A 13675-nucleotide genomic window follows, 5' to 3' on the forward strand; every position below is an offset into this window, starting at 1 on the left:
GGAAGCCCAACTGAAGTCAACCACGTGGAAATCACCACAGTCAGTGGGAAGACAGCTGCAGTGTTAAAACCCTTCCCTGGAGAGACAGGTATGTGGGTCAGGGACACAGACAGCCTGGAGGAGTGACCCAGGCCGGCCTGGGGGCCGGGGAGGAGCTCCTGTGCAGAAGGTCTCAGGCAGATTCTGAGAGAAGGATTAAGGCTATTAACATCTGAGTGGTGACAGGGTGGGTTAACGCTCACAAATCATTGCTTTGGGCCTCACTGGCTTTCAAAACCAATACGAATTCATCCCACTTGATCATTTATCGCCAGAGGCGTGGGTCCTTCCCGCTTTCCAGCACAGATCATGCCTCCTCCTCAAATTATTCTCATCTACATTTCTCTTCAGAGAAAACCCCAAAATAAATCACTTGTGATTTGTAATTTATTCGAGCATTTCCCAACCCATTGGGCTATGCGTTGCTTGGATTGTCATCTGACAAGATTAATAGCTTGAGGAGCCACTGGGAACACCTTCCCCATCTCCTTCTCCTCAGAGTTGTGCCGACTCTGGTGAGGCACAGGCTGGAAGTGCCACCTGGCAGCCCTGCACTGAACACAAGCTGTCAAGGAACAGGTTGTGCAGAAAGACATTCGAACTCAAAGGTTCACGGCAGTATAGAAGTGACACATCTGCCACTCAGCTCTGCTAATGATTAATTGCCTTTGTCACCTCATTTCCGGGACTTCTTTTGTCAAGAACTCCTGTCTACTCCTGTCTAGCCTTACAGCAGCCTGGGCTGAAGCTCCCACCTGTGCACCCTCTGTGACCAGAAGCCGTGTCCCACAGAAGTCCTTCATTTCTGCAATACACACCGTGTGACTCTTTCCCACATGTCAAGAACCTGTACCATTTTCTTCCAGCAACTCTCCATTCCTGCCATCGCCCTTCTGAAACCACAGCTTCCCAACTGGACAAGGGATGGGTGTTTTAGTAGTAGATTTCGGTATCTTCAGTTGGCTGGGGAAATCTGGACTAGCATCAAGCGGAGCACATGAAGGAGTTCCTTTGTGCTGGAGGAAGCAGAGAGGAACTGTAAGGACACATCCGTGCCTCTTCTCCCTGTAGGGTCTACAACTTCTCCCCAAGCTTCTGCTGTAGGTAATATTTAAGAGAACAGCACATACTGCCCGGCTCCCAACTGAAAATACATGGCTTCCAAAGACTTCTGCAAGCATTAATCAAGAGCTTAAGGACACTCAATTTTCACATGCTAATTTACTTAAATGACATGTTATTTTGTCTTCACAACTGAGACACCTAAACAGCTGAACAGAAATCACAAACTGAATCTCATAGGAATAATTAATAGATGAAAAATAAAACAAAACAAGCTAGAGCCACCCAGGCAAGCAGCCCTTGGGGTCTACCGACAAAACAACTCATTTAGAATCAAAATGGTCACACACTGAAGATGTTTGGACAGCCTTCTCCAGAGCTCCAGCTGTTCCAAGGAAACAACTTGCTATAAAATTTGTCATGAAAAACAAATCTTGAGGTGTGTAACCAGACCCAGAGCAGCAAACAGAGCCAAGTGATCAGCCGCTGCTTGGGAATGGTCACAGAGATGGGACCAAGGCAGAGGCCCTTGGTCCAAATCTCTTTACAGCCAAGTCTGCCATAAACATCAAGAAGCGAGGCAACACCAAGGGCAAGACCCTTTCAGCATCAGGAAACATCATCCCTCAGCAGCAAGCCCATGCTGACATCTCCCTCCATAAGTCTCTTGTCTGCAGCCAATACCTCACCCCCCCAGCCAGGTACTCCAACACTCAGCCTCAGCCCCTGCCATGCTCCCTAGGAAGGAGCAGTTCCTTGGTCAACCACCTTTTCACCAGCATCAAGTTCTCATCAGGCTTGCTTCACATGAGACAAAAGCAATCATTTGCTACCTGATGTGATCTACCATGAACCTCCGGTATCAATTTTATTTGTACACGCTACCTAAAATGGGTCTTTTGGCAGATAACAACTATTTATTAGGAAATGCTTTCTTCCTTACATATATCATTGCTCCTCTACAACTGTGCAACATTAACTAAGTTGTTACTGCACAGGTTGGCTATCCAAGCCTTACCTGGGCATTGTTTGAGGCCTTCCATAACCTCAGTGGGAAGGACACACCTAACGCAGACACCCAGAGCAGACTGCACTGCTCCCACACTGACATTGCTGCTCCCTGCTCTGAGCTCACAGGTGAGTTCATGTTAGCTTAATTCTAGCAGAAATAAGCAGAAATTATAGTTTGCTCCTCCTCCACGAGCACATTAATGATTCTCAGCAGTGCTGCGAGTCCCCCCAAGCGCACAGCCTTTACCAGGTTCTGAATTTCTAAACAAGGGCTTATTCTCCTGAGTGTTTACGGGCATTAAGTAAACATTACAGTTTTTAGTAAAGTGCAAAGACATCTATAACCATCTCAATTACTTGGCTTTCATTTATGCAGCACTGTGACCTCCCCATCCCAGGAGGCTGGAGGAACAAGGCTGAGTTACTAAACAAAAAAAACCCACAGATGTACCTTAGCAAGAAAAAAGAAATGAAGCAGTGACTCCACCACCTTCTCATAGAATCATTAAGACTGGAAAGAGCGCTAAGATCATCGAGTCCAACCATCAGTCTATGCCTGTGAGTGCTGTGATGCAGGAAATGACCACCTCCAGAGGGCAAGGAGCTGACGGCATGAATTCCCTCCTCAAAGACCTCCCAAAAGGTTCACCAACCAACAAGCACAAGAAGAGGCACCGGGCGCCCTCTCCACTTGATAAAGCATCGCTGGAATTTCACTGCTTCATCCCTTTGCTGGCAGGGCACAGCTTTCCTTGTCAGGTTTCTGCTTGACCCGAGACACTAACAAGATGCTGGCAGGTAATCATTTAAAACTGCATTTGCTCTCTAAAGATGTGAAGTTATTCGCTTTCCCCAGTCCAAGTCTTACTGCAGACAAGGGCAAAGCTGCTAAAAAGGCTCTAATTAGGTTCTGTACTATTTAGTGTAAGCACAGGCAACCCAGTGCGGGAAGACTTGCAAATTAAAAGCACTAAACAAAAAATATTTGAAGAAACTCAGCAGAAACTAAGGAGCAATTAATTAATTTGTATACATCAAGTTTTCTCCTCCAATTTCAGGAAATTTTCTAAGCACTGGGAGCCAGATGGGCAGAAGAGGACAGTGACTCTCCCATTACTGCAATAAACTAACGACACAAGGCAGCTCACGGTTATTTATTACACTTCCTTTTCCTTGGCGCTGGATTGACCCACAAACCTGGAGCTGTGGGCAGAGCCCAGCGCTCAACTGCTAACGATGGACAAAAATAGGACAGGAGTTCCTCCTGGAGGAAGAGAAGTCATCCATCCATGCCTTGGGCCAGAGGCAGCGCCGGTAACAAGTCGCTTGACTAGTTTATCTTCCTTATTGCAGTATCACAATTCTCTCAAACTATTTTTCTGCTGCTAAGTCCCAGCGTGGTCCCGGGTCACTCACTGGAAGTCAAACTGAGCGCTGCTGTGATGGAGCACAGCCTGGGGATCGTTCACATCCAAGCGTGGCACTGCTGAACCTCGCCTGATTAATTGTGAAAGCAGGATCTCTACACAAACCGCTTTAAAGGAGAATTTGATTAAGCTTAAAAGGTGTCTTCTAGGAATATTTGTGCCAGCAAGACCTGATCACACAGGGAGAAGATGCAACAAAGGGAAATTAGCTCGAAGGAGAATATCCAATTAACTGCTTTTCTTTCTCAGCTACATTAATAACAGCGATAAAAGAACATTCTGAAACCCAAACAAATTTCATGGCACAGTATACTGATCAGAGGCACAAAGTTACTTCGGCATCAGAAAAGCTCTCCCTACAGTTGTATTAGAAAGGCCAAAGATAATGGGAAATTGATACAAATAACACTTCTATCGTTAGTGAATTTGGGCAGTCCTGATTGGACGTGCTTCTTCAAGGGAAGCAGGACAGATGGGCCAATAGAATACAAAGTGGGTTCAGTGAGGCTTTTCCCCCATAGCACAGGTATATTTCCAGAGCTGATGAACCAAGTCACAGGAGTGCCAGCCCTGTTAAGATCTGGGACCCTCCTGAGGACACCTTTGTCTGGAAACTGTACATGTTCACAGTGCTGGCCCACACTTCCCACCCTGCCTTGTGGCAGGAAGCAGACTTAATCCTCCATGAGGAATAGCACAGGACAGGAGGACAATCATAGAATCACTAAGGCTGGAAATGCCCCCTGCAGTCACCTAGTCCAACACATCCACCCTCCACCAATACTGCCTGCTAACCATGCCCCTCAGCGCCACATCTCCCCAGTTCTTGACTGTGGGATGCTGACTCTCCCACCTCCCTGCGCAGCCTGTGCCAATGCCTTATGACTTGGGACCAAGGCAGAACCCCCTCTAAAGGGAAGCAGGACAAGAAATACAGTTATTAGTGTTGGAGATAGGCAAGCCTATGAGACGTGCTAGGCTGTAGTTTGAGGAGGCTCAACATTTAATAAATACTGAAAACAAAATGAACAAATTCATCCAAACCAACCCTTCCTCAAGTAAATTCTCTCATCTTACGTGAAGACAAACAAAACAAAAAACCCTCCAGCAAGAGGCACAACACAGCGCGCAGCCATGCACAGGTCTATCACATCACCATCCCCACCTGGGAGCACGGCCATGCCCAGCACCCACAGCTGAGGCAGAACCCCAGGTGGGAAATGAGCACTTTCAGGATGTAATGCATGAGATCAGCTTTCAACATATAATTTAAGATTAAATTAATTACACCCTAGAAAAGCTTATTTCTCTCTAAGGGATCCCAGACAACTAGCTCGGCAGCAAGAACCACGCCTGCTAATGAGAGATGGACTAGCCTGGAACAAGCCTTTCTCTGCCAAACCCAGCATGCCCAGTCTTCTATTTTATTAATCCACCTCGGCCTCCTTTCAATCAGGAGAATTCTAAACCTTGCATGCACAAGGTAATAAAGAAGACTGCAGCTGCCTGGATTTCCTATTCATCTCTTCCTTTCGGATATCAGCTCACTTTTGTCAGACATGCTGTATCATCTTCCACTGTAAAAGCATATTCAGGTCCTGCTTCAGGTTCTGCTAAGCCATACAGCTGCACGTGCTAGGTCTGACAAGGTATATACCTGTTCTCCCAAAGCATGCGGAGGGACAGAAGTTTCTCCCATTTCTTACAAGTTCATTTTACTTCCATTAGCTCACACACTGCCTTCCAAACTACCTTAGAGAAAACTACAGCAAAACATCCATCCGAAATGAGAGCAGCTCTTCACCTCTCCCTCAAGTCAGCTCTGGTTGAACACCAGCATCAGCTAGATAACAAATTTTGTCAGCTTTCTTCTCACTCCTGTTTCCTGATCTTCCCAATGCTGAGCAATTCTGTAAGTCCCTGCTCTTTGCTGTCACTTTTTAGGCTGGATGCCCAAACATCCATGCAAACTTTCCCCATTTCAGTAAAGGGAAACTTCCAGGTGATTTCTCCATTCTTGGTAAAGTTGTGACCTTCTGCACATCACTACCCTCAAGACTTTCCCTTCTTGATGACTTCAGCAACAAGTTCCCTTCGTATTTTTGTAGCAATTCCCTCCCCAGTCCTCCAGCAAAAGCAAGCAATTCTCCTACAAATGTCAGCAGCCTTTTTTGCTTGGTTTTTAAAAACACACACCTTGTTTGCCATTTACTAAAGGCAACATCAGAAATGACATTTCTTACTGGCTCATAGACGGTGCAGCAGCCAAGCATGGTCTGGAAAGGAACTAGACAGTAGGTTTGACGCTCAGTTTTCCCTCCAAAAGGACACTGATTCACAGCCTCTTTATGGAATAAAACCCACACTTGTCTGGAAGCACATGCTTGGGGAACACAAGTTTGCTTTACCTTTGCTCCAGGCACATCCCCAAATAAGCGTCTGGGCACAGTAAGCTCCGGATCTCTCATCTCTGTGTACTGATTGCTCCTCTCGGCTTTGCTTGGGGCTGGCAAAAGCGTGTTTGTTTTGAAGGTTAGGGGCTGCAGGATCCACGTCAAAGAACCTCACTGAAGAAGCAGTTACCTCCTTACAGGGCTGGGACAGCGCTCTCCACCAGCAGGAGTCTTGCAGAGACGCTCTTCAGTAGAACACTCAACTCTTAAATCTGCCTGTGCTTCCGCAACACCAGGCCGGTCTCCATCCTCACCCTCTTTGCTTATCCATACATAAAGACGTGACTAATTGCTGGCCCCATACATTACTGGCATTGGAAACCCACAGCTAAGGACGGGGTGAGCCCCCGGGCGGTCCCCACAGCCAAACACTAAGAGGCGGGTGATGGGTTTCAGAACGGCGTCTTACATCACTCACATTTTTACTACGTGTTTTATTACATCAATGGCTTGAAAAAATTTTTATTTGATGTCAGCAAACATTGGAAATCATAGAAAAATGAATCATGTAGAATTTCACAAAGGAATTTACCCCACTATAATTCCTCGTACAGTAAAATAACTCAAAACCAAATGTTACTTTTCAGTGGCTAAGCAATTTTATAATGCTATGAACATTCATCACAGTAAGTGTGCTGAATAATAGAAAACAGGCAAAAAAGACATTTAAAATATTACTTACAACAGCATTATTACAACATACTTTCTTTAAAATCCCGACGAGTATTTTATCACTTCAAAAGCTATACAGCATTTCCATTATATTTGCAAACTTAACCTTATACATCTTTTAAAATCTTGAAAAAACTTCTTTTAAGCAATCTATAAGCAGTTAACAAAATTGATAAAATCTACATAATGGAATACTATACACTCCAGTATAAATTTTATTTTAGGAGAATATGAATGTAAACACTCATTATTATACAACATGCATAGACTATACTGACCTTCCATCTTCTGAACTGTAACTTTCACTGCAATTGTGCTTTACTATCAACAGGAAAAGCTGCATTAATCCAGGGAGTGGCAGAAAGTATTTGCTTTAGGGGCATTGCACAAGATCGCTAGATTTTGACTTGCTGAAGACAAGCTGGAGCTAACAACATTTTTTTTTTCTTCCTTTTTTTATTTTTTTGGTTTTTTTTTTTCTATTTTTCCTTTTTTGTTTCCCCCCCTTTTTTCAGATAGGTATCGGGCCATCCGTCGTCAAACGGGGTATGCACAGTTCTGTACAGGCTGGAGAAAAGGAGCGCAGTTATCAGAGAGATCTTTTAGGGCTCCTTTTGCGCTTCGCTGACTTGGGGATGGATGTTTGCAAAGCCAATGTTCGAGTTACTGTAATGCACTGCTTGGCTCATATTTGGTGTGCAACAATACCGACAGCATTTCAGCAATTTAGAGAATACAAACTGAAATTTAAAGTGACAGTGAGCATATTTTATTACGCAACGTTTCAGATTACTCTGTACAGGAAAGAAAAATGTTTGTCAGGACATTGCTTCGAGAGAATAAGAGTTTCACTCTTAGAGTAACTATTAAAAAAGTGTTCTAGTGAATATTCATGGGGACATCCTGGTTGCAAATTCATAAAAATATATTAGGATTCCATTAGCCCCCACCAGCATTAAGTATATCTCGACAACCACTGTGGTTGCACTACCAGCTATGGCTACTATGGTCTTAAGCATCTGATTGTACGTTGTTGCTATACTGTTAAGCACAACTGAGGCGTGTGGTTTGTTTCTTTTTTTTTTCCCCTTGGTTGTTAAGATTACATTACAAAATATTGATCATCGTTTCAAACCAGTTAAACACACATATTCAAGTAACAAGGTTGTTTAATGGATAAGCAGAAAAAAGAAGTTACCTAGCACTTTACACCACTACGTAGAAATTAAATAGAACAAATGAAATTTGTTTATGCATATGCAATACACTTTTATATCTTTAAGATTTCTAAAACTAAAACTTAAACTATCATTTTCTTTAACCATACCATATTTTGCACAATAACTTATACTTAGGAGAAATTATTTCCCATTTTCCACAAAATATATATAATTATGACATTCACATTGATAGTTTAAGAAACAAAATTTAAGTGAATATTCTATCTTACGCAGTTATCTTTGTGGACCCTTCTAATCAGAATGCAACCGGTTGATGTAGCTAATGCTTGATCCATTTAAAATAAGGAAAAGAGGGTCTTCACCTAAACAAGACCAAACCATTTGAACCTTCAAAAGCTAAAATGATGTTATCGCATTTAAAAACATAGTTAAAGAGAATGTAAAAAAAAACAAAACAACCTAAGCGTTTAAAATACAGTGCTATTATATTGTACGTCTCGACTACAATAAGATAGCTGTCAACTGAAAAGTAATTGAACAACTTTTTTCTTCCTAATATCATGAATTATACACGTTTCCCCCTACCCCTTGGGGATGAAGCCAAAACACAACTTTTCTGATCATAAGATGGACAGATTTGAGGGCAAAAACCAAGAAGTCCTCACAGGTAGCTCAGTGGCCAGCAGGAGCCCGGACTAAAGAGCTCCACCAGCTGGGATGCGGGATTGCACAGTCCCCTCACGCTGGCACAGATCTCTCTGCATACTGATGCCAGCAGGAAGTTTAGTGCTAGGGTACTTCTGATGAGCAGCACTGCTTTGCACAGCTGTCAACTCAATTCACAGTGCTGTTTGCCCACCTTTAGTCCTACCTCTCGCTGGCTAAAGACTCGTCTCCTACCCAGCAGCAGTGGGACCAAAGGGATACACACAGGTCCACCTTCAGAGCTGCCACTTCACAGAGACAGCTGCAGGGATGCTGCCACAGACTTGGGACACATAAGTTTCCAACAGAGAGGACAGGGAGAGGTTCCCTTCCAGCCCCTCATCAATAATAAGGATCTCTCTGGAGCTACCAGAACAAATACACTCAGAAATAGCTGCACAAGTGGCTAAACAGGCCAACTTTGGGACTAAACACTGCAGCACAGCCTAAAAAATGCCCACCTGCTCCTTTACCAGTGTGTCACCGCTCGGTATCTGACGATTAATCACTTTTCCCACATGAGGAAGAGACGACCTCAGAGGTAATCAAGGCCACCTCCCTGCCTTTCCTTGGGTTGTGACCACAGAGAGGTGTAACTGCAGCTCTCTGGCAGTCAGCTGTCACTGACCTAGCTGCTTTACATACAAAGATCTGAGCCAGCACAGCACAGCGACTCAAGCATCAGCACCAAGTTAGGGGCTAGACCCAGAGCACCGCACCTCAGCTGCACGGCAGGACAAGAGGAGCTCACTCCAGGTTGCAGTAGGAAGCTGGTGCTGCACACTGCTGTGTGCTGTCCTGACCCTAATCCTCTGTAGAGGAAGAGAGGCAAAGGTCCATTTCTCCACCTGCAAAGACACCTGTTGGTTTCTTCCAACATCATTAAATTAACCATTTTTTAAATGCTTTGTGACTAGTGTTATTTTGCAGCTTTCCACCAGGCGAGAAGTAATACTGCTCCTCCTAGCTCCTCTAAATACTGTCTGCTCAGCAGCCAGCAACTGCCTCGCTCAAGGTGCAAAGTCCTAACGCAGGACTTCCAAGAACAGCTCCAGCTCAAGCCAGCTAGACAGATCACAGCACAGATCTGCCGCACAGAGGGCTGGGGGTCTGAAAGCTGCATGCACCAAGTATTTGGAAAAGCACCTCTTAGATTTTAAATTGCATATTTTGGTTCAGAACATGAAAGCGACGTGTGCTTCAGAGGGGTTAAAATGGCCAATGAAATTAACCCGGCTCTTCTCCGGTAAACTTCCAAGAGACCAAAGGGTGAATTTTGTTCTCCAACCTTTGCCCAGACTTCCAGTGAGAGAAGTAGTTCGATGTCTTTGGCAAACAGCGCCCTGAAGAGGGATGAGACACTGGGACTGGAAGTGACCTGTGATAGCCAAATGTAAAAAGGCACATATTCCAAAAAGGAGAGGCACCAGAGAAAGTTGTTTTGACTTAATCCCGCAGAGGATCAGGAAAAAGAAAGTTGTGTAGCACTCATTTAACAAGTTGCAATGCAAATGCTGAATGCCAGGGGTTAAAAAGCATATCAAACAGTTTCAGGTTACGTATTCCCTTTTGCACTAAATAAAAGCCATTAAAATATACAGGAATAAAATGCTCATTTAGGGAGCTTTCTATGAAGCAAGAACACACAAATACAGTGGAAAGAATTGCACAAACCAGCAGTGTAATGAGTTACTTCTACAACCTTGGACTGACCAAACCCTCGAGATAACATTTCCTATCACTTTGCATTATTCAAGATTGCTTGTTAACATGCCCCGTCATTTCAGAACAAACTTGACACCACTGGCATGTGCACAGGCCTCTCCTTTATAGAAAGCTCGCTAATAATAGTGTCATCGTAAGAATACACAGGAAGCAGAGACCACAAGGCCATGCAGCAATATGTACTTATACCCTATGGACCAAGTATTATAAGAACTCCTAACACGTAGAGTTACTGTGGGGCTGCTAGGGAGCTCCTTTTGTTTTGCAGGTTGGTCGAAATTACAGACAGGTGTTACTGGTTCTAGAAATCCCCATGCTCAAGCAGGACGTCGATGCGATGGAGAGCTGAGCTATCTGGGTGCATTTGAAAGAAAGTGGAGGCAGTATGAAGGAATGAGGGGAGATTAAGGCAGATGTAGCACAGGACTGGAAGCGTTTGCCTTTTTTTGGTAATAGCTGCTTGTCCACAGATATGATGCAGATGGCTGTCTGAGGTTTGCTAATACCTGATATCCTGGATAACACAGTAGTCAACACAAATTGTTCTAGGCTACAGCACCTTCTCACGAAGCAGATGCATATCTGACATCAAGAACAGAAGTAGCCTGGAAGGAAGGAGGAAGGGGAAAAAAAAGATGCTTAGTTCACAAATGAATACACACAGGCTTTTCCTTTTATCTTCAAACTTTACCCCAAATACTGAAAGCAACGAGACAGCCAAACCTGGCACATGGGGAAAATCACAGCAGCTTCCCCCTGTTCTGTACCACACCAGGATTAAGACCAGACCTGAGAGTGTCTCACCTCCCCACATCAAAGGGGGGGGAGAAGCAAAAAAAAAAAAGAGGAACTTGCTATGAAAACACACCAAAGGGGAAAGCCCAGAAAAGTCAGAGGGCTGACGAAGCTTTTGTTAAGCTGGGGCCAGGCAGACAACACATGCCAGAGGAGACAGTACCGGAGGCACTGCAGCCTTAGGCCAGCAACATCATCTCCTGCCCACCCAAGCAGCTTGTGAAAGAAGAGCTCTTGAGAGCAGGCCAGGAATGCCCCTCCTAGCCCAAAGAGATCATTTACGTGATAATCCAAGTCACACTCCTCATGCCCAGAACCACTCTGGCAGGCACCATTGAGCCAGCTCCTTGCAGCACTGTGCTTTACTTCTCAAGGCAGGAACTCTACGCTGAAAGGCAAAATTTATGTCTGATGTGCTCAGAGAGCTCAGTGGGCGTTACAACTTCACCATGGGACACCCGTGTGCCCCTTACTCTGGCACTGCTACAAAAAACTGAGGGCTCGGTAATTAAAATCCTCTCTACATTGCCAGCACTTCCCTCCTCCCAGCAACAACACAGCAGTTCCTACCATCCAGAAGAGGATTCATTGAGAACCACAAGCCACATCACATGGTGCTGGTTTATAGCACACACGGTATGTCACGGCTGGCAGCTCCTGCCACCCTGCGTCAGCCTGGTGCAGACAAGCTGTCCCTATCCCTTCCTGTACTGCAGGCACAGCGAGCTGTTTCACTCTCACAGTATCTTCCTTTTATCTGGGCATTGCAACTATTCCCATCAGACTGTTGTTTTGCTCCTCTTTCTACCACTCAGCACGTGCTCAAATCCAGACCGGGTGCTTTCCATCATTAGCGTGAGCACTGTAACTCCTGTCCCACAGCTCTAACACCAGACCTTGCAGTCATGCCTTCTGTCTCCTTCCTCCTCCTAAGCCAACTTGTTTGGAATTCACCTCACTCCAGGATCCAAACACTTGGTTGCAGCAACAAACACCAGTTCCTGCCATTAACAGACATTTGCTTTCTACCTCAAATGAGACACTCTTCCTGGATTTTAACTTTGAAGGGCAAGAGTGCATTTGAAGACAGAAAATTCAAGGGCTCAGAAGTTCAGCACTGACAAGAGATAAAGTTCTAATGACATTGGCTGCTTCAAAGATGGCTATGGATTAGTAGTACACTTGCCTCTCTGCTCCTCCTCCAATTCAGGAGAAACGAGACAACTTCATTCACCTTCTAGGAATGCAAGTATTTCTGAGTTTGGTTCTGTTCGCACCTTTGGACACAGCCCCCAGATATAAGCATCTTTGGAGAGCATATTACTCGGATTTGTGAAGCAATGAAGTTCTGCTCTCCGAGTGTCTGAACAACAAGAAATCTACAAGTGAACCAACCACAATCAAGGGAACTTAGGAAAGAAATAATCCAGTAGATGGAGAAAACTTACAATTACTTTTATTCAGCCCATGCCAGACCAAAATTTGCCTTGTACTGTTGACCGCATTTGAGAAGATGCAGCTTTTAAACCAAGCTGTCTTGTAAAACAAGCCCTAAAGAAGCCCCTGATCATATATTTCTTATTTTTTTTAACATACAACCCTCTAAGTGTGGTTTTCTTTTGCAATAATGTGTCGGTATTACATTTTCATATCCAACTTTGGGATTTAAATACTCCATCTCTTAGTTAATTTTAAGCACACACCGTCTTTTGAAAAATAGTACCTCGGTGAGCCTCCATCAAGGAGAGCAGAAAGGCCGTTTCTAGAATGCCTTCATAGAAACTGCTGTAAACTCAAGGAAGCCTTCCTGCTAGGTAATTCCAGAACAAACAGCATCACACACTTCACTGTTTATAGACTTCTTCCCTTCCCTCAAGTGAAACCATTCCACGATCAAAGTGAAAGACAGCTTTGCCTCTGAAATCTGTGAGAATCTCACAGAGCCAAACCTAGAACAACTGCTTGGAGAACTGTGTGCAGGGAAAACATCCAAGCCATATAAATACCTATTGGGTTTCAGCAGCAAGAATCATTAAAACGTCTGTGTACTGATGAGATACCATCAGAGGGCTGCAGACTAAGTGCTCTCTTTCCACCTTCACATACATCTAAGCATTCCCAAAATCAATGTTAGGATCTGTATATCTGAATCAAAATATGCTCAGCTGCACTTTATTTATTTTAGAATTAAAAACTGACTCACTGAAGATACACACACACCCCCCTCTAGATGTATACGAACTGAGCTCAGATTGGAAGCTTTGTCACTTTTTAATGGAATTTACCTCATCTTCCTCTTCAGACATTTTAGTGGAATTATCGGGGGATTTTACAGGCTTCTGGCTATTGGTTCCATTTGTCTCCTCTTTGCCGTGTTCTGCCTCCCACTCCTGTAGAACTTCATCTATGTTGAAACGACGTCGGTAATTTACAAAAAAGTTTTTCACTTGCACCACAGATTTGTTACCGATCACATCAGAGATTGCTTGAAAGTCTCGTCCGTATTTCCTGATTGCTAAAAGCAACAAGAAGAAAAACAAACGTAAAGTGTTATTTCCACAAAGACCACAAATCAGGCTCGAGTCACAGCAAAAGGATCCAAAGC

The 13675-nt window shown here is 44.2% G+C and overlaps 1 protein-coding gene across 1 annotated transcript in view; it reads right to left on the minus strand.

The window, feature by feature from the left end:
• Positions 1-7163: 7163 nt before the first annotated feature.
• RCOR1 (REST corepressor 1) overlaps positions 7164-13675 on the minus strand; it is a 79014-nt gene continuing 72502 nt past the window's right edge. Inside the window, exons 11-12 of the mRNA XM_072338440.1 lie at positions 13356-13585; positions 7164-10880 (exon numbers count right to left, since the gene is read on the minus strand). Coding sequence (XP_072194541.1) covers positions 10839-10880; positions 13356-13585 — 272 coding nt within the window. The 3' untranslated portion in view covers positions 7164-10838. The remainder of the gene's footprint in view (positions 10881-13355; positions 13586-13675) is intronic.

This window comes from Excalfactoria chinensis, chromosome 5 (genome assembly GCF_039878825.1).
Source record: "Excalfactoria chinensis isolate bCotChi1 chromosome 5, bCotChi1.hap2, whole genome shotgun sequence".
Classification (NCBI taxonomy): Eukaryota; Metazoa; Chordata; class Aves; order Galliformes; family Phasianidae; genus Excalfactoria; species Excalfactoria chinensis.